The sequence below is a fragment of the Erithacus rubecula genome, assembly GCF_903797595.1.
Source record: "Erithacus rubecula genome assembly, chromosome: 3".
Lineage (NCBI taxonomy): Eukaryota > Metazoa > Chordata > Aves > Passeriformes > Muscicapidae > Erithacus > Erithacus rubecula.
The window spans coordinates 83,327,756-83,354,456 of record NC_136689.1 but is presented as its reverse complement, the minus strand read 5'-3'; the positions used below and the strand labels follow the sequence as shown (position 1 = coordinate 83,354,456).

At 37.5% G+C, this 26,701-nt stretch overlaps 1 protein-coding gene across 9 annotated transcripts in view; it reads right to left on the bottom strand.

Annotated features, from left to right (window-relative positions):
• FHOD3 (formin homology 2 domain containing 3) overlaps positions 1-26,701 on the bottom strand; it is a 428,715-nt gene that overhangs the window by 73,375 nt on the left and 328,639 nt on the right. For 6 of the 9 annotated variants that reach the window (XR_013773704.1, XM_079301479.1, XM_079301474.1 and 3 more), the window contains 6 exons: positions 22,382-22,501; positions 21,745-21,906; positions 11,341-11,531; positions 9,586-9,778; positions 4,099-4,128; positions 1,366-1,537 (listed from right to left, as the gene is read on the bottom strand). Coding sequence is in view for 8 of the 9 variants with exons in the window: in XM_079301479.1 (XP_079157605.1) it covers positions 1,366-1,537; positions 4,099-4,128; positions 9,586-9,778; positions 11,341-11,531; positions 21,745-21,906; positions 22,382-22,501 (868 nt within the window). In the remaining variant the exon portion in view is untranslated. The remainder of the gene's footprint in view (positions 1-1,365; positions 1,538-4,098; positions 4,129-9,585; positions 9,779-11,340; positions 11,532-21,744; positions 21,907-22,381; positions 22,502-26,701) is intronic. The other 3 variants (XM_079301473.1, XM_079301476.1, XM_079301478.1) reach the window with 1 other exon arrangement.

The following is a 26,701-nucleotide window of genomic DNA, read 5'->3' as shown; positions in this document are numbered from 1 at the left end:
TGCTCTGTTATGAGTGGAAGAGTAATTGGCAAGCTGAAAAGCTGAAAGCAATTTTGGTTAAAACCACAAACAAACAAGTGAGCCATGCTTCTGAACCCAAGTCTCTGGCACTCCTTACTCCACAGAGCATTGTGCAACACATCTTTGGGTTCCTCCACTACTGGGTACTGTTCCACGTGTGTTTTTTTTTTTTTTTTAAATTATTTGAAGGCTAGTGTGCAGTGTGAACAGTGACAGTGAGCCCTGCAAAAGAGTGGATGTGGTAAAACTTCAAGCAGCTAAGAAATCACCAACAAGGTCATTTTATACCACATCCCCGAAATCCATAAACAGCTTTGATTAGGCCTTTACTCAGCTGCCTTGTCTCCTGGCTTTTGCAGGAGCAGTTCTATTACAACAATGCTCCTGACAAGCTCTTGTGTGGCTCACCCATCTTCTGCCTCTACTGTTTTACTGGGGAACACAAGCTAACTCTCACAATCAGGCCATTCTCCTGATTAACATTCAGTGTATTACTTCAGTTGTTCAGCTTGCTGCAGTGCCGATTGAATTATTTAATCTTCATACTTTAGTTAGCTGACTGGCTTCTTACACTGGGGCTGTGAAACTTCTGAATTAGCCAGGATCATGGTTTTAAACATTAGTAAACTACACACATACAGAGTTGGATGCTGTGGATATATTATCAGTTGTATAAAAAAAAAAAGGTATCAAGAAAGTGTCAAGAAAGTGTAAGATATCCAGATATGAAGGAGAAGAAATACCAGAAAATGAAGACTTGAATTTTGGTGTATTATCTTTACTGTGAAACTATCTTCCATGTATTGTAAGTATGGGAGTGGTGAGGGGAAGACAAAAGCAAGTAACTATTACCTTTGCAGTTCAGCAGGGAGGTGGGTAAAAGACACATCACCTTTTTCCTAACCAATTTCTCTCCAATCTCTCCCCAGTCATTCATAAAAACTGCAAGGCTTTTTCACTTGAATTTGAATTGCTACTTTCTACTTGTTTCTACTGAAAATAAAGAGAAAACCACATCCTGGATTCTCCAGATGGCCCATTTTGCTTTCATGATGACAGCAAGAACTGGGGTATTAGTGGGCTGTCACCATCATCATGCAGGGAGAGCTGAAAATTTCTGCAGGCTTGGACTCCTGATGCCCCCACTCTGGTGGCATTGAAATTTCAGGAAAACTCCTCTACATCCCCATGCCTCAAATCACTTCGACCATGAAAACACCACTGGGATGTTCCCCTGCCACGTTTTCATCTGTGAGTGCTACACAAGGGGGACTGACCCACGTTTGGCCAGTGTGTGGCTGGCAGAGCACAGGCAGCGGGCCGGCAGGACACGCCGGCGCTCACCTCGGCTGGCGCGGCTGCGGGTGCGGACGCCGAGCGCCACGGAGCTGTCCCCGGCCACGGAGCAGGTCTTGAGCACTGCCTTCATGTTCTCGTGCTCAGCAGCATCCTCGGCATACTGCAGCCCCTGCGGCTGGCTCTGGCATGGAGGGGAGCTGCTGCTGAACTTGCCGGACTGCGGGAGGAAAAGGATTTGTTGTTTCAACTGGGAACAGCATGGACAACAGGCTCAACTGCGAATTGTAGGGAAAGAAGTGTCCTCCCCAGCTTGGTTTGGAGTGCAGCTCTTCCCAAAAGAGCCCAGCAACAGTTGCTCTGCTCCCAGAGCATTCTGTCTAACCAGAAATAAACCTGAAACAGGGTGACAGCAGGGAGCAGACACAGTCAGAGGAAAAACAGATGCATTAGCTGGAGCTTTGTAATTTTGACCTTATGTCTGAGAGTAGAAGGTACAAAGCAAGGACTTGCTTTGAAACCTTCAATCCAGACTGGGCCTGATCTGGGGTCAGGCATAATGCTGAGAGGAACAGCATGAGACCCAAGAGAAAGAAGAAACTTTTTTTTTTTTTTTTCCTGTACAATGAACTTTCAGTAGTAAGGCAAAATGGGGACAGTGGTCTAGGCAGAGACACCTTTCCCTCTTGCTTCTCTACCTTGCTGCACAGAAAACTCTCAAACTGCTCTAAAAACAATTATCTAAAAGCAACTTTAACACACATTACCACTAACACTTGAAAAGTCCCTGGTCCCAAAGCCCTGAGACAAATTATTTATGGCCAAAACACAAAAATTGCAGTCAGAAGTCAGAAGAGCAAACAAAACCTTACAAGAGGCTGAGGAGTCTGCCCTCTGCTTCCAAGTCACCACCAGCACATGAACAAGAGCAGGGGCACTAGCTGGGCATGCACAGTGTGAGTATGCAGCAGCCCCAGTAGTCACCCAAACCACCACTAGGAAAGGGTGGGAGCAGCAGAAGTGAGTACGTCCTAAGGAGAAGGGCTTGCTGGGCTGCTCTCCTTTCCCAGACTCTGCCTCCAAAGGGCTTGGATGCTGGTATTCACCACTATGCTCTTATCTGCAGAAAGGTCACAGCACATTGAAAATACAGCCCTGACTGCAGGAAATACCGACCCTGTTGACAGCAAACAGGCATCAATAGATAATAATAAACCTCAGTACTCTCACTCATATCAGCCCAGCATCAGACACCAAAATATGTTTTGTTTTTCCTTTTAATCTTTCTTACTTTAATTCAGCACAGATGAAAGGACAAGTGCTGCATTCTCTTCTTCCTTTGCATAATAAACAACATTAATTATTCACTTGGTGATATCAAGGCAGTCAGTTAAAGAGATGTAAACCTGCAAAGCCCTTCTGTCAGAGAATGGTAAACTGAAAGAAAAGACTGGGCCCTACTTTTAGAGCTTTGATCAAGTCCCCATGTCAAGACTGTAACTTGAAAATGTGTAATCTGGAAACCAATGATAAGATGATTCTATTTTAACATAGTGACTTTTTGGGGTAAGATAGCAAGTTAACTGAGCAGCAAAACAACAATCCCTACAAGGCACTGTGCTAAATATATGAGACCTATTTTTGATAGTTAAAAGTTTGTTTTCTTGTTAAAAGATTAGCTTGCAACATTTTGATGTGAAAAGTATGCAAGTGCTAGAGTTTCACATGCGAAATAAGGAGTCTGAAAAATATTAGAGAAGAACTCCTATGAAAGGGCATGCTGTTTTTGCATTAAGACTACTCTCTTATAAAGAGAAAGTAGGTTGTTCAGTTAATCAATACAATCTCCAAAAAATTCCAAAGGATAAAGCCTCCACATAAGTGTTAGTTCCTGCTCACATAGGTTAGTTACATGTTGGCATAAACAGGCAAATTAATGTAATTTTCTTTCCATGTCCTAAACTATACAGCACAAACCATTACTGGGGGTGAAGATCTAGAGCCAAAAGTTTTATTTAATTTCCTTAATTTTCAGATGTTACCGTAAATTGCTGCCCAAACCTCAGCCTGCTGAGAAAATGACCACCTCTATGAAACAGTGAGCATTATGCCACATTGTTTATGTTCAGCAAATTGAAGAAAGCTCTAATGCTGAACAAAAACTACATTGCAAAGAAGATGCTCCTCAAATGAATAAAATTTTATTATTAATATTGCCAGAACATCACCTCTAGGAGCACTTTATGATAGATACCTGAACTACTCCATGGCTCACCTCTATGATGAATGAAGTGTCTCATTCTCTACTTATACAGCAAGGCAAACAGTTCAGATTTGCTTAACATCCCTATATCCTGATGCTTTTGAAAACTTTATAAAATAATACCATGTAGGGTTACACAGCTTAATAGTTATGAAATTATTCTGGTAATCAGTAGCCCAAGGTAACTTATGGTCCCCATAACATTTAGGTCACTGATGTTTTGGGAAATGGGAATACTTTGCAGTACATTACACACAGTAAGAAAAAGAAATAAGAAAACTTAAAATTATTAAGCCCTCAGATAAGGATATCCTTATTCAAGAGGACAGGCATGCATATGGTTAAAGCTGACTGTAAAAAAGGCATTCTTATAATGACAAAAAGATATGAGAAATATGTCATGGTTCATAGTTCCAGTTGAGCAGATGGAGTTGAGTAGTCCATACTATCTGAGTTAGAAATTAGATATCACAGCACACAGAAGACATGGGATGACATGCTTTTTCAGAGAACCATACCTCAACATCCTCTTCTTCATCAGTCTGCCACTGGAAACAAAGGACAAGGTGGAGAAGGACAAACAGCAAGATTTAGGAAAGACAGAATGGTAAAACCATGACAGAGTAAGAGGCAACCATGGTACTGTTTATGCAATAGGAGGACATAAAAATAGAAGACATATAAGGAATTCATTCCCTAGACAATCAGCTTGCTCTTTTTTTTTTTTAGCTGATTGTATGTAGAGCAGACTTCTACAGCCAGTAGGGTATGTACAAATTTCCTTATTTTTCCTTATAAAAATGGAGAACTGAAACTATCCCTAACCCATCCTATTTCTCTCCCTTAAGTCATGGGGTTGTTTGCCCCATAAAAACTGAAAACACTAGGTAGGACTCCTCCTTTTGCCAGCTCAGTGCAGCACAGGGAGGTCCTGGCTATTGTTTCTCTCAGTGCAGAGGTCAACTTGTTGGCAATTCCTTTTCTCTACACTTAAGTGCTTGTTTTAATTCCTTTTTTTAAGCTGGGGTTTTTCAACTTCCAATTCAACAGAACACCCAAATCAACTGCTGGGTAGTCTTTCAATAAATGTTTAAAGTTCTTCAGTAGCTGCCTGATATCTGGTCTGGAAATCTGAGAGCATAACAATCATCCATTGTTATTCAGGGCTTTCACCCTCTGTGACAGCAGGCATTTAAAGCTATCTTGACTAAATTAAATGCACAGATACACTAAAATATTGTGGGATATGGAGTAGTCTTAATTTTGGGAATTTACAGGGAATAAGCAAACTATTTAGATCTGTTTTCCCAAATGCCTTGGGAATTCTTCACTGGGCTAGAAGATGCCCCACACGGAAGCTTCTCAAAGTAAAACATAGCTTCTCAAGTATCTGGGCTCCTTGTTTCCATAATTTTCAGTTTGATTGTTTATAAAGTGCAAACACAGTCCAGAAATTTTATGCTTTTTTTTTTTATTTGTGGGTTTTGTTTTGGTTTTTTTTTTTCAAGAAGAAGCATTCCACCAATAGTATTCCTCTCCCTAGTGTTACTAATGCACATTTTTGACCTTATCTCCATCTCAGCTCTGATTTTTGTCTGGGATTGATACATACTGTTCCAGAAACATTCATCATTAGAAATGAAAGCCTTATTTACTTTGGCCCTCAGTTTAGTTGCAGCACAATCTCCATGAGAAGATTGGCTGTGACTGCTAAGCAGCACATTAACATGACTTTTTAAGGGTATGTTTTATGCAAAGAGTGAGAATGCTTATTCTAATTTGGACACAGTGGTACTGACAGAAACACAGGCAGTGTGTTTTGCAGAGGGACCATGGCAGGTATGTTCCCTTTGCATTAAAATTATCTGTTTGTCTTTTTTCCATCCCCTGGGAGGCAGGGAGTCACTCTATAAAGCAATTCTTCTGAAGAGGACCACTGTCCACTTTTTGCCATGAGTAAGAAACAGAAAGAAAAATAGGAAGTACAAACAGTCTTGCATTCTAATTCTATCTATCTATCTATCTATCTATCTATCTATCTATCTATCTATCTATCTATCTATCTATCTATCTATCATCTATCTATCTATCCTAATGCATGATTCTGCATATCCAGCTAATAAGTAAAGGGCAGTAGGAGAGTAAATTAAGCTAAACAATACAAAAAGGCAGTCAGGGCAAGGTAAAATAGTAGAGTACACGCATTACAAAGACTGTGCTCCAAACAAGAGTATTATAGTATTACTTTATATCAAGCTAGATTTTTACAGGGTGAAGTCCCAGCTGTTGGCCTTCCAGCCCATTAAATCTGGCTAGGAGTGAGATTTGCTGTGGACTCACTTCAAAGGCACTTCTCTGCTTGACTTTGCTCCAGTACCTGGGCATTTCTCTCCTGCTCCACATGGAGAGCACTCACTCCTAGAACCAGTGTCCTACAGCCAAAGCTACTCCAGTGCACAGGAGGTATAGTTCACCACCCCCTTCATACTTCCATGTCTGAAGAGGCATTTGCCTCTAGCAAATACTGACAATGGGAGTAAAAGCAGCAAAATAAATAAATCAACCTTGTTTCACAAGGGAATCTGCTCTTACCCCAGTGTACATTCTGCTTTGTATTTCCTTCTTCTTTTCATCATTATAAAATACTGAGAAATAGCAATAAATTAGGATTTTATAAAATGGAATATTATCCAAAAGCACTGAAAGAATAGTGCTATACTGAATACCACTCGCAGACACAAGACGTTAATTTGAAGGAAAAAAAACCAATTTGATTCTTCTGTCATTAAATACTGGATGTTGCAGAACATCCAGTTTGAGATCTCCCTCCTTCCCTTCCTCCTGCCCTCACATTCATATTTCCTTCAGGCCAGCATTTCTGTGCAGTGGATTTGTTGTTTCAAAATATTATGTCTAATACATAGCAATTTTGGAATTGAAACTCTTAAGTATCGTGAAAAGCAGAGCTTCATAAATCTGAGAGACAGATGCTTATATTACCTACTATTATTAAAAATAATTTAAAAGCTCAGACTTGTATCTATAATTTCATTTCTTCCCTATTTTGCTTGCTTGTTATTTTTAGAGTGCCTGAAATGAGTGCTATCATTGGCTAAAGCCTGATATAAGGTTACAGAGGCTAGGCAAATTTCCCTGTGAAACTGTGGCAAAGCACTGATCTTCTCTTTCCCTTATCCCTCTCCTCCACATAAAATTCCCCGAGATTTAAACTGACAGTGCCCAGTCCACTTCAGCTGTTAAAGAACATATAAACACCAAGATATCTGTGGTAAAAGGCTGAAAGAAAGACTGGAATTATTCCCCATTGTGCTCCTCAGCCCTGCTCCATGTGAGAAGTTGTTGAAGCTGATGCAAGTTCTCCATGCAAGGAGCCAGCAGACTCTCCACACAAAGAGCCAGCACCCCTCTGCCTTCCAAGTCTGCAGGGGGGACAAGGTTTAAGAGATACAGGCCTTCTCCTTAAGAACTGGGCTGGCTCTGGCTTATTCCTTTCCTGCTTTTGTTTAAATCCCTCTTCATCTGCCTAAAAGCAGTATACTGTGAGGTGATAAAAAGGAGACCCTGAGGAAACTTTCAAAAGGACAGGGAGGTAAATTTCAAATAACTACACATTACTTATAGGTCACCAAAAGCAGAAAGTAAAATTCCATATTACTACTGCATATTATAATCACTACAAAGAATTTCTTTCCAATGTCAAGATCTGAACTTTCTTCTATCAGTACTTTGTAACTAGTGAATTAATGTCAATGCATTACTGATCTACCTCCCCTTTCCAATCCTTCAAATATAAAACACTAAGAAAATCAAGACCAGATACAAGTCACAGCCAAAACAAAACTACAATAAAATTCCACGTTTTCATCATTCTTCACACATAAATATCTTCCATCCTGCTGACTTGGAAACTTGTTTTGAGGTAGATATAGCTTTGAAGTTCTCAGAGGAAGCCGTGACAAATAGTCTGATGCAACTTTAATTCAGTTTTACCATATACTGCAGTTCAAATAAAAGGTAAAGGAGGCCATATTACTGGGCTATGGTCAAAGAGATTTAGCTAAGTTCTGAAATAACTATGTGGCCACATTAATAACAGCTCCTTTAAAGAACATTCCAGTAAGGGCAGTTTTAAAGACTGTTGGTTTTTACTTGTGCAGCCTTTTTGGTTTCAAGCTAATAGGACTGTCCTATAATTATAAATTAGTGATAGACAAACTATGCTCCCCTTTTTAAGATCTGCAAGACATTTTTTGGTGTAACACTAGCTGTCAGATGGCATTTAATTCTTGCCAAATCTCAATACCATCTTGAGCTTAACAAGAGATCTTCCAATAATACTATTGCTCTGGCATGAGCCTTGATGCTTCCTTTCCTTCATGTTCAGGAACCATTGTCCCTGGTTCTGCCCCTTGCTGACTCTCTGACAAGCCTGAGACTTTTCCTGGTTTGAAAGGGTCCCATTTCTCTGCTTCCTGAACACAGCTGCCAGTGACCAGAACTCCTTTCTCTCTTGCACTTCTGCAGGAACAGGATATAGACAAGCTTTTTTTCCTGCCACAGCAGTTATTCTGGACAGATAATACATAAACACTACATTATACTGTAGGAACACAGTAGGAAAACAGTTACTCCTTTACATCTCAGTCTTAAACTAGTAAAAAGTGTCAAAGCTGTGTGAAGCAATGAAAATTTTAATTTATGAAACTCTTTGGTTAATGCTGTCTTTTGGCTTCTTTAGAACACATTGGGAAAATGAAGAAGCAATTGCAGAAAGTGATCTCACTTCTCCAGTGGTAGTTTTGAAAATTTGTATGACTATATTATATCCTTTGTATAAATCCTTAACCTGAGTCTATACCAAAAGAAAAAATCCTTTGATAATAATGCAGGTTTAACATTTTCTCTAGATGGGGCAGATTTCCAAATGTAAAGAGGATCTTGCCAGGAAAGATCTACAAATGATTGTGATTTAAGTACAATCTCAATTCGAGTCCCGACACATACACATGTATTTATATATTTATATTGATCCATGTTGCCTGAGCCATAAAACTGTAATCAGCTTTGGGCTTTTCATGCAAAAGGCAGGGTAGCTTCATATGCAATGAACGCTTGTATTTAATTGAGACTCCAGATTTGGATTTTGAGACAGCTGGAAACTTTTATTAAGTACTGGCACTACTTTTTAAAACTCTATTTGGACTGAGCCAAACTACATCAACTTAAAAAAAAAAGAAAAAAAAAAAAAAAGAAGATATAAAAAAAAACCAAGGGGATTTTGAAACCTGTTATGCTGAGAAAACGAATAGTATTTTAATTTATTCTATGAGTACGCAATCTTACAATCAAAAAATTTGCAGAGTAAACATCTACTGTGGATATCCTTGCAGAATCCCAAAGTAGTCAGTTACCATAAAATTGGCTGGTCTTTGCTTTAAATTTAAGAAGAAAATTGCTTGCATGCACATGAAATATATGTATATGTGCATATATATATGTATACACAAACATAAAAAGAGATATAATATCAAGACTCAGGACTCTATTAGAATATTCAAAGATGGAGGAAAAAATCCATTAAAATTTGGCTGCAATCACTTAAATGGCTACAATGATTCATCATCTAAATTATGTTTTTAATAGGGAGTCTAATTTCTAGGTTGTTTTTCTTTTTCATATTCTTGGTTGATCAGATACATATGACTCCTGAAGTCTTCTAGATATTCTAGACACTGTGCAGCACCCAGACAGGCGCTTTTTGGATAATCAATTTCAGTTTGTTTTGTCCTATACATTTTTTTGAAGCAGAAAATATACACAATCAAGGACTTCCAAGTTTTGTCTTCTAAGAGAGGAGAGTTCATTACTTACAGCACAAAGACCTCTAAAAATAAAAATAAGAGTAACAACACTTCATATATACCACATTGAGTGAAGGAAAGTTTTAAAAACCCATGCTATGGGAGATACCATTTGCCACTTACATCTGTTATCATTTTCCCTCTGGTCTTGTTTCTTTCCCTGTGGTTAGCTCGTTTCTGTTTTTGCTGCAGAACTCGTTCCCTGGTGGTGCGGTACTCCAGAGCAAATTCACTTATAATTTTACAGAACTTATTGATGTTGACTTCACGTATTGCGTAGGGAGGATGGCCCATAAATAACAAAAATGAGTGAAACCTGGAAAAAAAAATGAATTCACAAATGGGAAAAAATCTTTATTGTTGTTGTCTTGGAAAAAAACAACAACTTTATATTTCACTGAATCCATTTATTACTTTAGTAGCCCCCATCATTTCCTTTGTGCTACAGAATTTTCATGGATGCTTTGCATAACATTGGTATGTTTTATAATTAAAACCATGAAAGTCTAGCCTGTGATAACTTCATCCCAGTCTACTTTCCCAGGCTGATGCAGGAGATAAAATGTTTATGGAACTCCATCACTTTATATGACTAATTTGGCACATGAATGACCAATTTCATTTCAGTTATAGAAAAAATATTTATTAAGTTTCAATTCTATTTATTTGTATAAAGAAACTTCAAAGAGTCTGTTAGGATGTTGGGCAAAGTCTAGACAAGAAGAATGCAGATTTACAGGCTAGCAAACACAAGAAGGAAAGAATTTCTGGTTCAGAAAACTGACCATAAAATTATATTATCTACCAAGTACGTTAGTTTGGGACACTCTCAATTCACAGTTTTATTGCTTCTGTGGCATTCAGAGATTTTGCACTATTTGCAATTTTTCTATTGCTTCTATATTGCATGATTTATTGCAGCACACTGAATGTGCAAAAATGTATGGGAATTCTTTTTAACTGCATCTACATCACTGAGGACAAAAAGTCTTCCCAATCCTACAAAGATGAAATACATGAAAACATTTTTAAGAACTATCATAGCAGTTGCAGGATACCAGAGGAAAAAGTTGATATTTTTCTTATTTGCACATGCATATGATAAACACAACAGGAAACCAATGAATTCACTCCCACTGCAGTGTGGATTTCTGCTTACTTATGGCATGAAGCCTAAGTCATTACAAAAACAAAAGAGCTTAATCAACTTCTCAAGTGTATACCCATAAATTTGGGATCATTTAGAATCCAGTTCTTAATTTTGATCACAGCAATTTGGAAATTATCCAGAAATCAGAAAATCTCTCACAATTTCATTAAACCCAACTGCAAATCCTAAGGAGATAAATCTTAATTCTGCCTTCAGCTGGTATAAGAATAAAACACATAGTTGAAGATCTTGCAAATAGGAGTGGTTCTGCCTACAAAAAAACCTCATTGTACAAGACTGGTTTCAGCTTCTGCTTTTTATAAATTTGTCAATAAAACTTCTTTTTTTCTTTTTTTTTGCTACAATCTGTTCTTATTTATTAGACAGTAAGCCAAGCCTTTTTAAAGAAATTCAAGGGATAAACAGAAAATCTATCAACTTAACTATAAAGCTGCTAGCTTTTGGGGACTAGGAGGCAAAAGACACAGTTATTGCACCTTGGGAATTAATGATTGCCTGGATGATTGTTTCTTTTAGTCAAAAATAAAGACATTTCTGAAATGGGCGTCTTTCTTCAATGAAAAATATAACAAAGTATACATCACATACAACCTGGCAACATTCCTGGCAGGAATGGGCATTAAATACTTATAAACCACATATTTATGATGTCATTTTATCAAGACATTTACTATCAAGGTATTGCTGTCACCAGTATAATTCTGTACCTGTTAATTATCCTTCTATGAACAATCTTCAGGATTATGATTCTTTCTGCACAGTCTTTAAGGAATTCAGACATTTTTTGCTTTAGACTTGGCTTCATTTCATGCTTTGCTATAGCCTTAAGGTGATCCCATGATGCTTTGCACCGTCTTTCCATCTGACATAAGTTTTCCTGGAGTTGTTCAAAGTCAACCTGAAAAAAGACAAAGAAAAAGGTAACACTGGGAGTGAAAACACTGCAGTTGTATACTTGGATACCTGTGAACAATGCCATCTGTGTGTATGAAAGGGTCAAAGTAGTGGAAGCACAACATCAATTCACAGTATTAATCAGTATTAAAACAATAAAAAAAACCTCCTTTCTCTATCACACTATGTCTAGGCATGTAATGTTAGTAAGGAAAACTAAAAACAAAGAAATATGCATACACACATATTTGGTTTTATTCTTGGAGGCCTAACAGCTAAAGGGACAATAAAATATTGTGATGTGTTTTTTTCCCCTTGCTAATAACTTCATGTCTGCACCAAGCAACTGCATGACTCAGTTCTTTCTGAGGTAATACAGAACTTTCTCTTTTTCTTAATCCTTTTCTCTACTACTCAAAGCTTTTTATACCCTGTTTACTGCTCAATGTTGTACCATGCCAACAATTCTCCATTTTAGGAAGCACTTGGATCCATTCCCCAGTCATGCACTGACTTGCTAATAGATGATCTAGTTCTAATCACAAAATTCACGGGCCAGAATTTTTTAAAGCTCTATTGAATGTATGTGTTATTTAGTGATCTCAGCACTAACTTTCATCCCTTGATATACAGTATGAATTTACTGGCTTGTAACGAGATCATATAACAACTCTAAAAGTCTCTCAACACAGTTAAAATAAATGATTGCACCTTACAGTAACATTCATCAGAAGAGAAGCCAGTACATTCCACAGAAGGTGAGGAAGAGCTTCTCCTTTATTCATCAACCAAAAAAGGTGTTCAAACTGAAATACTCTACAGAAGACACTCAGGACATCTTGCTAACAACTCAACAAAGTGCATCAATGACCCAGCCACAGCACACAACAGATAAGAAAAATAAAACTACCCAACATTCTCTGGAATTCTGAAGAAAGGAAAAAATGATTTTATAATGCCCCTTCACAGTTCAGATGAACTCAAGCTATAAAATACAGACTTAGCTCTCAGATTCTAAACACATCAGTGCTTGGGATGTTACAGTCTCATACTCCAGTTAATTCCTTAATGCTAAATGAAAACCAGTGTCGGGCAGGTTTTATTTCATTCCTCTTAGCTGTGTGCAGCATCCACTGCTGAGACCTATACTGAGAATAACCATAAGAAATGCATTATTATTAAAAAGCTCCTGGTATTGATTTGATTTGTTTTTGCTGTGATTTATAAAGTGATGAATTTTTCCTCCTCTCAAGGAAATAAAAACATCCTTTGATCCACTCTGCTATTCAGAAGAGCCCTGCAGGCGGAGCAGCTGTGGGGTATTTGCTTTCCTTATATCCATCTCAATGCATATGTTGAAAAAAAAAAAGTCCTTTCCAGGTCAGTATTTTCACTGTTGATGATAAACACATTGCTGCTCTCCACAGATGGTGTATCTAAAACACACATGGGGAAAAATACTAGCATTCCTGTTAAAGAAGAAAAAAAAATCCAACGTTTAGGTCTTCTTAGCAAGAATTATCCAACCTGGTTGAGGAATTCTCTCAGCCTCTGTAGCTGAAAAATTTAAATTAATGACGTTTTATGATAGAATGAGTTTTAATCTATCAAAAAGCTCTGAGGTTCAGGCCTGTAGGGGTTCAAGAAATATCTCTGGAGAACAACAAATGAGGAGGGAAGATGTTTAATTCCTGGCCCCTTGGACAGTCAGCACATTCACAAGACTGGGAGGTTCCAGGCAGGATGGTGGCTGGCAGGTTGAGCTAAGGACACTCATGAGTTTTTTGAGCACAAACAAAAATTCAGTCCTCTGTGGAAGTCCTAAGGAGATTGAAGTAAGAAAAAAGCACCTGAACTCTTCTGGAATAAATCTCTGTGGAGAACAGGGTTTGGAGCAGCTGTAAACTCCTGGAAGGAGTAATGCAGGAAATCCCATATAGGATTATGTATTCCCCACAGGCAAACTGTGCAGCACCTGAAAGAATGTGCCAAACCTTCCTGAAATCTCTGTCTGCTGACTCTCTAGTGTTTGGTCACTTGCTTGTGGACAGAAAGGACTACACTTGCAGAAAAACATCCTCATGTGAAATATTAAAGTTCCAATTTTTCAATCAGGTACCCCAGCTGATACCCACTTTATGAAATGCTATTTCACCAGTGCCAATTTTGTGTGTAGACATAGAACCCATTACATTTCAGTCTGCTCCAGGTCTGTGGTTCTGCTCAGGGTGTTATATACAAACACAACAAGAGTGATGAGAAATCCCAAGTACAAGAGATCCCCAGTCATGTTGTTCACATGAAAAGGAGAACAAAAACTTGTGTGGAGTAATAATGACAATTATTCAGTATAATATGGATAAAGAAAACGTAAAAAGGCATTTCTAATACCTTTCTATCAGTTCACACAGCATTGCCAAGGGAGCATGGATTGCACCTTGTGATTTATGTGCTTATTTCCAATATTTTACTAAAGGAATTAATGATGTATAGTAATAGAGAAACATGGATCCCCTTCTTTGTTCTTTCTTTTCTGAAAGGAAAGATACACCAATTCTTGCCTGCTGCTGGATGGTCATGGTGAGACTAAGGAATTCAGGTGAGCTCAGCATAGGAGGAACTCAGATAAGAATTGCTGTGGCATTATTTTATAACTATGCTCCACAAAATAAAAGGAAGCAGTAATCTGAAATAGTCATTACAGATTTCTTACATACAGTACAGTAGTGTACAGATGTTGTACCTGGCCCAAGAATTTGGAGGAAGACAGAAACATACATTATTCTTCCTCCTCAGTACATATATGTGCAAAAAACATGCAGCTTGCTGGCCCTGCATAGTTACCTTCTGCTAAAATTTTTTTAAATTAATACATATTTTTTTCTGCAGGAAAAAGAATGAGTGGCCTTAGGCTGTTATGCAAAGTAGGAATGCCCTTTCTTTCAAACACTATGAAATGCTTATTTTAATTTGTAAACCAATTTAGAAAAAACAACTTTCTAAATGGTTCTGGAATATTTTGATGTGTTCATCCTTTCTCTAGCCAGATTCCTTTCCATTCACAATCACACTAGCTAAAAAATATTCAGAACAATTGGTATCTGTGAAATCTCTTGCTAGGACCACTGTTCAGTCTTCTGAGAAGTGCCTTAGTAGACACTGTTCTATCAGAGAGGAGCAGCCAGAGACAGTATATGCAAACAGGATGCAAAGACAAGTTGATGTGACAAAAGCCCTGAAGAGTCAGCCTCAGCAAATCACTGCCCTAAACTCACTAATGGGCAACTTTAGAATTAAAAATCTATTTTTCAATTTAACACACCACAATATTTAGTACAAATGACTCAGACCAAAGAATAAAACCTTCCAACCACATGCCAGAAACAACAAAACTCACTTTATATCACTATTTACTGCTTGCTACCATAGAAGCAGATGACTTTGCCATAAACAACAAAAAAAAAGAATTCTACCAAGTTTGTCATTCCACTGGGCTGAGAATTCAGTACCTCATGACACACCTACTTCCCAGACAGTTCTCACTGATTTTAACCTGACTCAAAAACTGCCACTACCATCAAACACCTCAGCATTTACATCCCTGCTTGTTTTGGTTCCCTGAACATTGGTCCTTACAAGGCCTATTTTTTTTCAAGTTCAACTCCATCCAATATCATATGCCATGTATAAAAGTTTAAAACTTTCTCCTTCATGAAATACAAGACCATGCTCCAATTATTCAGGCAGGACATGGATCAGGAAGCCTTTCTGATCTTTGGGCTGGGATGTGATTCCTCTGTGTGGCCATTAATACCTCAATACAGGAATTGCACGCTTTATTATTTGTTGGGAGAGAAAGGAATGGCTGCTTTGAGGCAACATTGGGAATCAAAGTGCCTTCCACTATATATTCCCCAAGGCAGCATATAGAACTCCAGGTATGCATTGCCATGCACTGCAAACAACTGCAGCCACTGTGAGATAAGGGGTCATTTTTCTTCAGCTTTCCCTTGGCTGGAATGTGCTCTACAAACACGTTTCCACTTCCAGCTAGATCTCCTCTAGTCTTTGGGCTAAGCTCCTCACTGCTGCAAGTACAAAACCATCCTCGAGTCAAAGATGCTGCACCTACATACACTCACGTTTCCTGCCTCCTGTGTTAACATTCAGCTCTTCAACAGGGTCAAAGATGTCACAACTGGATTGAAGCAAAAAGCCCCAAAACAAGTAAATGAATGGAAACTGATGAAGCACTTCTTTTCAAAGTCACTGTATCCAAAGTTTTGTCCTAAAGGCCAGTGAAGAACTTACCAGATAGCCTCAGCAAGCTTTTATAAGATTTCTGTTTGATACTCTATTGCTATGGCCTGTTTCTTTTAGTGGTGAACATATAAAATCCAGTTATTTTCTAAGGAAGATCTGCCTTTTTATCTTAGTCACAAGGTGCATTTAAGAGAAGATTGATACTTTCACAATGACATGTTGCCTTAAATGTATAATAAAATGACAACTATTTTATAGTACCTCATAGAAAGATATACATAACTACACACAAGCTTTCTCTTTTCAAAGTTCAAGACAGTTTCTGCAGCAGACCACAGTCTAGTCTGAGCTGTTTATAATTTAGGGTCAGACCGTTCATTCTCACATTATTACAGGGATGCGTTCTGGCAGGGAACATGAAATCTTCCTCTTTTCCTGAGTTGGTGCAGTGCCAAAGGAAATTCTGAGAATTGCTCCTTGCAAACACACTGTCATCTGAGAGCAGCGACCTTCTGTGGCACAAGTTCAAAACTCTGCCTCCTCTAATACTTCCACACTGGCTTCCTTCATCAAGTGTCACAGGAATTATCCCAAGCCCCTTGTTAGTCTGATCTGCACACTGTGGGCATGCATTTTCAGCCAGATAGATGCCAGCTCTCTAAAGCAAGCAATATATAAAGAAGATCCTCCTCAGACATTTCTAATTCTACTGTAAAAGGTGGCATCCTATGAAAATAATTTTGGAAAGGAGAAAACTTGAATCAACCCACTAACAAAAAATTAAAGGACAGGGGAGACAGAGGTGCTTACTGAGGTATGACCAGATGAGTCTGCTTAATTATATACACATCTCTACTGCATTTTACTTCATTAAACAATATCCTAATGGGATCTAATCCTACATGGGATCATTTTGCAGATGTTGTATTGCACTTCCCACAATCTGGGACAAAGGGGATGTAGGTCCCTTCAGATGGTGTTTAGTCACCTGCAAAAATTCCTGCAGTCATTTCACTTGGAAAGTTATTGAAACATCACAATGCTGTCAAGCACATGCTAAACTTCCTCTGCTCTCTTTGAGACAGAACCTCAAAGTCTCATTTGCCATGGAAGCTTGTTCCCCTTGCCCCAGTATGCCCTGCAGCCAACAGGATCTGCCTTTCCCTGCTCTACTTTCACCTCTGCTCCTTCTAGCCCATGTCAGGATCTGGGGCAGCTGCTGGCATCACAAGGAATGACTGCAAGAAACCTTGCATTCCTGGACTTTTTTCCATGGAAAATAATTTGACTTTTGGCATTTATTTTTGTTTGAAATAATGTAGGGAAAACATACTTGAATGATAACTGCACACAAATATTTTCTGTCAAGCAAGACAAGAAAAACCCACTGAAAGACTACAAGAGGCAGCATAATTTTCCCTAACTTTTTTTTTTCCCTTTCTTTTTATTCTTTCTTTATCCTTTCTCTGCTTTCCAATGTATCAGGCAGAAGCTATAGCATATCAAATGTCACTTGTGTTCCAGCCAGCTACTTTCTCCTCATGCCTCCCTGCTAAGGTCCTCAGAGGGCAGACAGCTGCAGGCTTCCTTGTCCCCTGTGTATGCCTTAAGCTCAGCCTAAGTTCTTTGCTATCAGCAATCTCTGCCCCCTACGTGTTGCTAACATCTCCTGTTTCTTACTTTTAAAAGCTGCCTTCTTCTCCACTGCCTAGTAGCTCTGAGTGTCTTGAGACCAAGTGTCTTGCTGCAGGGGTTAAAAAACAGACAGAAGTTGACATTTTGTAAGAATATTAAAATCATGGGAAGAAAATGACAATTATAGTTTACTCTGTGGAGCTGGCCAGTTTCAGATGCACAGGGGAAAAATTTACAGGTTAGAGAGAGATGATGAAAATTTTAATAAGGACACATTTTTTATTCACTGACAGAGAAGATACTGGGGCTGAGGCAACTGCCTCTTAAGGAAATTTCTATGAATAGTACTCAAGCTTAACTGCAGAAATCTGAGGGTCTGCTTCAGTATTAGGTACATTAGTTCTGGTACAAATTCAGTAAAAAAAATTACAATATCAAGAAAATAAATAGGGCAAGTGATTTTAAACATGTAATACTAAATAATCAGTGCTATGCATGACTTTATAAATACTTTTTTATCTAGAATTCTATCTTTTTCTCCAATTATTTTACTTGTGTCTTTTTTTTTGTGCCATTTATGACTTCAGCCCTTCAGTAAAAAGCCACAAGTTTTGCAATAACTATTGCATTCTGTTTCTGGTGTTTCTAGCTCCTTTTTGGTGGGGCAGCCTGTTTTCTTTATGTTTTGGAGGTTTTTTTAATAAACTAATGCTCAGGAAATTCTTATATGATGTGCATTTCAGGGGAAGGGGCATCTCTGTTTATCTACAGGATGGAAATTGTTTATCCTTTGTGGTTTCTGAAAGATGTTTGTAGGCAAAATGGAGCTCAAAATACAGCCTAATCCACAGTGAAATATTACTTCTCCTTTCCTGTCAGCTTTCCTAAACCAAGATTTCGCCTGTCTGCGAACATTCCCTGGAAGAGGGCATCTTGGATGGCTTCCACATCCTAACTCTTTGATTTGTGGCAGCTATGATCAAGTGGGAATTGAGCTTGTTACAGTAATCCATCAGTGGTTTAACACATGCAGGAACATCCCAAGGAGGGAGACCTTGGGCGACACGGGGAAGGTTAAGGCTATAATTTCTCCTAATGTGATTTTGTCTGGCCTTTTTAGATTTTTGTCCGCTTTGGGCAGGGCCACTGGATCAGCAAACCACAGACTGAAAGACTGTGCTCAATTTTGCACGCTCTTAGACCTAATATTTTTTTTTAAATGACAGCAGTAGGTAAAATTTTCTTCCACTTTCTATGACTGAAAAACAGAAGATCCACTTGGGAGAACACCATAACATGGTGGTGAGAATCTTGGAAAATAAAATTTCCCTTTTGTGGTAATTTTTCCTCTTAGTGATTAACTTGATACCAATCTAAGAAAAAAAGGGAAATAACTTCTTAGCAAAGAGAAGAACAGGAAATCAGAAACCAATATACTTAAATGTTAAGAAAGTAAGAATCACTCCAATTAAAAACAAAAACAAAAATATAAGAGAAAGTTAAAATCTTCCAAACATGAGAACCCAAACTCACTGAAGGCAATAAACCAGAGCCTAAGCAAAGGTTGTACGAGAGAAAAACTAGGAAAAATGAGATGGAATCTAAAGAGAAAATATCTAAGGATGTAAAACAAAAGCCACAAATTCCTTTATGGTATTAAAAAAAAACCAAAACCAAAACAAACGTAGGAGGTCCTAAATCACTGGGGATAAAAGAAACTGAGAAAGACAAAAATTAGAGAAAGGAAGCATGATACTTCTTTTCATCCAACTTCACCACAGAGGATACGGGGGAAAAACCTAATCTGGTTCCTTTTTCTGTATTATTATTATTATATTTTTAATAGATGTGAACTAATAGCAAGGTTTGAAACCTTACTAGCAGAAACACATGTTGGAGAGAGATGATATCTTACAAAGCAGTAAACAAGTAGAACACAATAATTCTGACATCAAGTAAAACAAAGAAATTGAGCCACTGGCTAAAATGAGGATGAATATGAAACTGCACTTGGTAACTTAAGAGAGTCAGAGGATAGCAAAAGTTTTGCTTATCCCTAGAAAAGAAGCGAAGTTGATGCAGAAGTCCAGGTTTTATTACTGCATCTGGTAACATGGCTGAAAGGATGAGTGAGAGGAACTTAATACATAAAAATAACCACTATATTCTGAATGTTTATAAAATAGGCAATAGGTAAGAGTAAGTAAAGAAAATGAAATTTCAAAATCTTTTCAAGAGCCTTGTGGGAGGCCACCTATGAATTGTGAGGCAAAGAGGGCAAAAGAAAAGAAGGAATACACATTGATTCTCATTTATTGACAGGGCTAACAGCAGGCGTCCCATGGTTTGTACTTTCTATTTCAAAATTATCTGGAAACAAGGAAGCACATCCAGAGGGTAAAATCTACAGATGGCAGGAAATTATTCAGATTAGCCCTGACTGAAGATTATTAGGGGTTTGAGAGATAGGCAGTAAATCTTAAGCAGATGATGGTCAGTGCTGCAGACTGCAATGAAGTGCAGAGTGCACAGCAGCTTCCTCTGAGAGTTCTGAATGCTGTGTCAGCTAAGGAGACTGCCTGGATGTCCTTGGGAACTGCCCTGGGACAACACGTGTCCAAAGGGGAGCAGCAGTCAAAGAACACAGAGAAAATCTCAGAACATCTAACAAAAGGTAGCAGAAGGGACAAACACACTAAGATATGACCTTGATAAGGAGAGGCTGGAATAATGCACTTACTATTGTTTATCACACTCTAAAAAAGTAAGATGAAGGAAAAATGTGGAAATGGTCTCATAAAAAAAAAATATATATATATAAAAGGATAATTTAAGACTTAAACTAGGATCTCAGCAGCCTAGTTTAATTTGGTTTTGCACTGAAAAATGTGATGGATCAAATGAACTCCAGAGATCCTTTCCATCTAAGTTATTCAGTTAACTAGAAAGAAAAAATATTTTGACTGCTCAATATATTCAGATAGTAAAACTGGCAAATTGAACAGAAGAAAAAAAAAAAAAAAGATTATGAATTCACTGTTGCAAGAAATGTATTTGGAGCCAAACAAAGATGTAACTTTTGCAGTTAAAAAAAATTGTACTATATAAATGTCCTGGGTTGTGGGGACAAACAGAGTTGTTTGCCCCTATACTCTCCAGCTCCTCTCCCAACATCCAGATAAGGTGGCCCTTGGAAAATAAATCTTTCCTATATTTGAAGCACATAATGAGAATTATGGGTCATGAAATAACATTTTTCTAGGAGAAATCTTTCATCCTCTTAGAAACTTCTTGTGCTCTTCTGTCAAGCAGCTGGTATTGGGCACTGTCTGAATCAAGACACCAGACTAGATAGACACTATAATTATCTGCTATAATTATTACCATTTCCATGAGACATGATGCCTAAAGAGAATCTTTGTATTTGCTATCTCCTATGTTTACTCCATTAATCAAGCAATGCACTATTTTAAAGGGTTATTCATAAAATCCAACACTCAGAGATTTAAGAGTGAGTTTACAGTGTTCCTATCATGCCTGCTCACAGCAGTAATAAATAATCTCCACACAGCATTGAGCCATTGACCAGACCTATGCATTAACTAGGGAACTACCATTCTTTGAGAAGAGATGCTGCCACTAGTTTCCTGTATTTCTATTTATGTTCCCTGGTGCCTAACTATGAACATTATTTTCAGGAGGAGGACAGAAAAAGAGTATTAAAATGTAGAAAACTTTATTTTGATGGTGACAGAGTACTGGAACAGGCTTGCCCAGAGAGGCTGTGGAGTCCCCTCCTCTGAAGATGCTCAAAACCCAATCCCAGCCATTCTGTGATTCTGTGAGTTAAACCAAGTATTTCAAGGACTCTTTAATTCTGGAAACAATTTTATTAATAAAATAACCAAAAAACATTCCTTCTATTGGATTGAAAATACAATCAGGAGTCTGCCTTAAAAAAGAGATTACCCCAAACCACCGAATAAATATATTTGAAGATACTGGTCAAATAAAGTTTTAACCTGAAAATAGTTCATTAATAATGCACATAACATAAAAATGTCTGCCATAACCATTAACTGTCTAAGAGTGCACTGATGAAGGAACCCTGTGACACACAGCAAAAGAGGAAATCTTTGAAATTCAGTGCTGGCATCTTTGAAATTCAGTGCAAATGACACAATGAACACACATTCATAAATAGTGCTGCAACCAGGAAAAATCAAAGAATAGAATAAAGTTTTAAATATTTCACTTCAAAGAGGTGTTATAAAAATGTGCACATAGACCATACAGACATATTTACCTACTGGACATACCTTGGCTGACCTAGTGATGGCCCCGATCTCTGAATAAAGATCAGTGCTGTCTGGGAACTTTTCTACCACCATAGTGCAGACATGGTGCAGGAGGGACTGTTTGTGCACTGTGTCCTTGACTTCTGGAACCTTCTCGAGGTAGCTCAACTCAAAAGCTTTGGCCTGTAATTAGAAAAAAAAATGAAGAAATTAAAAATAAAAACGCTTACTCCTTCCCACGCAGATTAGTAGACAAAAATGATGACCAATAAGGGGAAGAGGGGAAAGAAGAAGAATCCTACAGGAGAGGAAACTTATTGCTTTTATTAATTTTTAACTTGCTGAAGACTAGGCCTAAAATCAGTCCACCTGCAGTGAAATGACCCACGACACAATTCTCACACACTGAATGTAAAGCATCAACACCTTAGGGAGTTATACTAGAATAGTGCTTAGCTCCACATTTTCTTCAGATTGTGCTGAAAAGAGGCAACACACACCACAGAACACTCCAACACACAATAAAAAAACAGGTTCTATTCCCTAAATTACTTTTCTGGTACAAAATAAATAGTGGGTTGGAATTTTCACAATGGTTTTGACTTCTAGTTTTTTGAAGGAAAAAGCTGCAGGGGAAATGTTGGGACATCAGCCTTACGTTGGTTCCATTCAGAAAGTTCCCAATGGCTAGTAGAGTGGAAAGGATAAACCCCAAAGTTTTATTGTGCTCCAGTTGGTCCATTCCCTCCTTCAGGTCTAGCAGTGGTTCTGCAACTTCCTACCATAAGAACAGAAACAAGAAAGTAAAAGTTAGTTTTAAATTCTATGGTTTAGATTAATTACTGCAAAAAGTTCCTGAACTGGCGTCTTGCAGAGTGTAAACTGGCCATGTGTGCTGGCTTTCTTCCATGTTCCAGCTAATAAATCACATGCAAGGACAGCAAAAAAAGTACATAAAATATTTTCCTACTGTTGTTCCTTTATGTATGCAATTGCCTTACTTGTCCTGGGGATATTCTGTGGTTCCAAACAGGAGAATGCTGCTGCATTTCACTTAAATGCATGAATACACCTAAGCCCCAAATTATAAAAAAGTTTCTTAAAAGCATTTTTCTAATCTTTGAACAACAAATGGAAGAAGTCAGAAACCTTGCTGACTTAACATTTGTAGCTTGACCCTGCAGGTTACTTCAAATGATGGCAAATTCTGTGTTTTACATATGATTTTGTGCTTGTGAGAATTTAAAACTGGAAAAAAAATCTGCTGTAAACATCAAGCTTTACAAATAGTCTCATTATAATATTTTGATTTAATGCATCTTCCATCCACACACGTTATCTGAGTATAGATATGTGTACTGGTAAGGCTTGAAATCATAAATTCTGTTCCACTACCTCAGGGAGTGAACTACACCAGAGAGTTCAAAAGAAGAGAGTGAGGGTAATTGAGTTGACAGAACTTATTTCTATGTCTCTGTGTGAGGTCCAGAGTTATTTATTTTGTATGCACAGTTCACATTGTTTCTATCTTCAAATGCCATTCTAAGCATCCACGAGCAGCATTCTTTTCATGGAATCATAGAATGGTTTGTGTTGGAAAAGATCATCTAGTTCCAACCCCTGTGCCATGGGCAGGGAGACTTTTTCCCCCAATTTCCCAAATTGTTATACTCTTTATGAGCCAAGAAGACAAAATTAAGCTGCTATTTTAGACCAAGAGGCAAAGTAACTGTTCACTTTCTTGGAGACATACAATGGTTCCTTCAACAACTGTAATGATATTTTACCATAAAAGATGAATGAAACATATTTCTAGTCCCTGCAGAACAGTCTGTCTCTTGAAAAGAATATGGCAAATTCAAAACAAATTTAGAGATGAGATAGTGAGCTAAGTAGTTTACACATCAGAGGAGAGGTGCTAAATAATCCAAGACCTTATCAAAGTGAATTAAAATGAAATTGCTGCACAGTATTCTTTGAGTTGCTTTAAAGTCAGAGTTGATTTAGTTTGTTTTGTTGCATTATGGGATGACTCAAACTGCTCTGAATCTGTGGTAAACATGGGTTTCTGAACTATTTCATTTAGATCAATTTTCAACCTGTCAAAAAAACATTCCTAAAAGACTAGTTTAAAACATTCTCTAGGTGAATAAAAAGGTGGCATAAGAGGCCATACTGAGCCCTTCATTTAGCTATTTAGACAAGTTATCTGAGCTTAGACTTTCTTGCATATAGGACACATTTATAATTACTCTTTATTTCTTTTTTATTGTAGGATTAAAAAACAATAAAAAGAGTGTGCACGATACTGGACAATCAGAGAAATTTCTGAGTTTTTCAAATTTAGCCACAATTGTTTTCTATAAATCTCACATTTTACCTAAACAGGGCAGATAGATGAGGCAAAACAACTACATATCCTTGGATACCACATTTTTATTTTTCAGCTAAAAATTAGGTTTGAATGAAATTTGAGGATTGGTCCAGAACTTCTGTCTGAAAGACACCTCATAATGCCTGAAAAATGTTTGATGCACATGTACAAATTAACTCAACTCATTGTACTTTTTCCATTTCTACACCTGCTTATATTAATTTTGTGATTTTTTAAGTTGTCAGCAAAAAGGATATATTTGTCCGCAGTGATCTTAATAAAAAAAATCAGTTTCTATTCCTTTTTAAAAGACCTTTAATTTCCCTTTCAGATAATAAAATTTCACAATATCTGCGTAAATAGTTCCATATGAGGAATGGATAGTAAAACAGTGTAATTTTTTTAACCTCTTTTGTATTGGCATTTAAACTAGGATGCCAAAAGAAAGATAAGAGAAAATATTCTTCTGCTAATGACCTTTGGTAAGCATTTAAGTTAACATTTCAAAGCAGCATACACATTATCAAGCAAATAATTTGGAAAGGGTTTTTTCTTTTTTAAATTTTCTATGAAGTGCAAAGAGTGGGAATTTATTCATCCAGTTCATCCCTCTGCAGTCTAAGGATGCTCCCTACAAATGCACCCTGACTTGCTTTAGTTAATTCAAAGCAAGCTAAGAAAGATGATTTCTTTTATCATGCCTGAAAAGTGTTTCATAAAGATAAACAATGTATCAGTAGCCCATTTCTTGAGCAATTCATATTCTTTCCTTTCAGGTTGTCAGAGATGAATCTAAGACTTACTTAGGCAGAACTCTGTTCTTGGCAGGTTAGCAAAAGAGTCTCATGTATGAGAACTCTGGTTTTACCAATAACTCAGGTATTTCACACTGTAGGTAACAGGGACCATCTAAAACTTCCAGCCTCATTGAAATAAAGGCATTCATACCTTACAGAAAATGTATGTGTGACTTGGTAAATTATATGAGTGCATTCTGAACTGCTATGAATTTTCCTTACCACAAAATAAGATTAAAAAAAAAAAAAAAAATCAAGCGAATGTCAGACTAAAAAAAAATGGCAAAAGCTGTGTAGCTAAGTGATATTGGGACCTAAGTTTCATGAAGGGTTTGCCCCTTTGGAGATACATCTTCTGCAAAAACATAGTTTCAAGAACAGAAGAATGTTAGCAGCTCAAGAGTTTCTTTTATCATCATAATCACTAATGCAAATGACTTAATTTTTTAAAACTGAATGTCACAGTATTTTATTTCGGTCTAAATGACATGTACATTTACTGGTTACCTGGAACTTAAACCTTAACCTTTTGTTACTGGAGACACCCAGGTGCTCACTCTCTCTTGCACCCCTGATGTCTGATCCTGGTTCCATGTCCTCACCCAAGATCCAAGATGCCTGCCCTATCTATGCCTGTCTGCTGGGCTTATCATGTGCTCCTCATATTTTAGCACAGTTATCACATGTTAATTCCTCTACCATTTTATGGTAAGTACTGTGCTAAGTCCTATCTACCTTCCAACAGGGATAAAAAAAAATTGGTTTTGTCTTCACTACTACTTCTTTGAGTAGCGTAAGTATTTGAGACATTTTGTACTAGCATCCATTCTACATGGATTTTAGCTGGTACTAACTAACTAACTCTGTGGCAAAAGGAAAACTCAGATTTTTTTTTTAGCTTTTAGCAGTGTTTCAGATACTGCTTTTTGATTGAGAGGACACTAGAAATTGTAGGTATATTCAGAGATTAACCACTATAGCTAACTCAGCTTACATGAAAGGTACAATTTAGCCTTGTGGTAACTTCAAAGCTGAATAAATAGCTGTACCAGAGTGAAAAAAACACAAAACAAACAACAAAATAAACTGGCAAAAAGTATTCATGCCAGATACAAGTATTTTGCTATAAAAGTCAGAAATTTTACTGTCTAATACTAAAACATTCAAATTAATTAAAATACTGAATATTCGTGTGACTGCATGTCCTAATATCTAAGAAAATTAAGTAAAGGTTGAGTAATCTTGACAGTATCACTTGCAAATCAATTCACCGTTACATAACATTAAATAACTATTCCTAGATAAACATAAGGCACTTTCACAAGTATGTCCCGCTTTTTAGAATCCATTTCACAAAAGTTATACTTATTTTTCAATACACACCTATGTGCACAGATACATATACAAAATTAATATATAGAGGAGAGAGCTGCTTTAATGGCAGTGCCAGGGGTATGCACCAGAAGTGCAGCCAGAAGGAAGCTCCTGTGCAGAGATTCCTCAAAGATCTTGTGAAAGGCAGCAAGCACCTGAAATCCCCTACATGGATTCATTCTGTCTCCTCTATGCACCAAGATTTTACTCCCTTTTTAAAAATGTTTGCCCATGATTCATCATTCTTGAAAGATACTCCAATTATAGTGTTCTTTGAATGAATGCCATCCATGGAGAACGTGGCAACAACTGTGTGACTGAGCTGAAATGTTTTATCTTTTGTTTAGAATTTTGAGAGCTATAAACAAAAAAACCTTAATGGATGGTGTTTTCCTTAGTTCAAATGGATGTGAGATCAATATTCTCATGATAT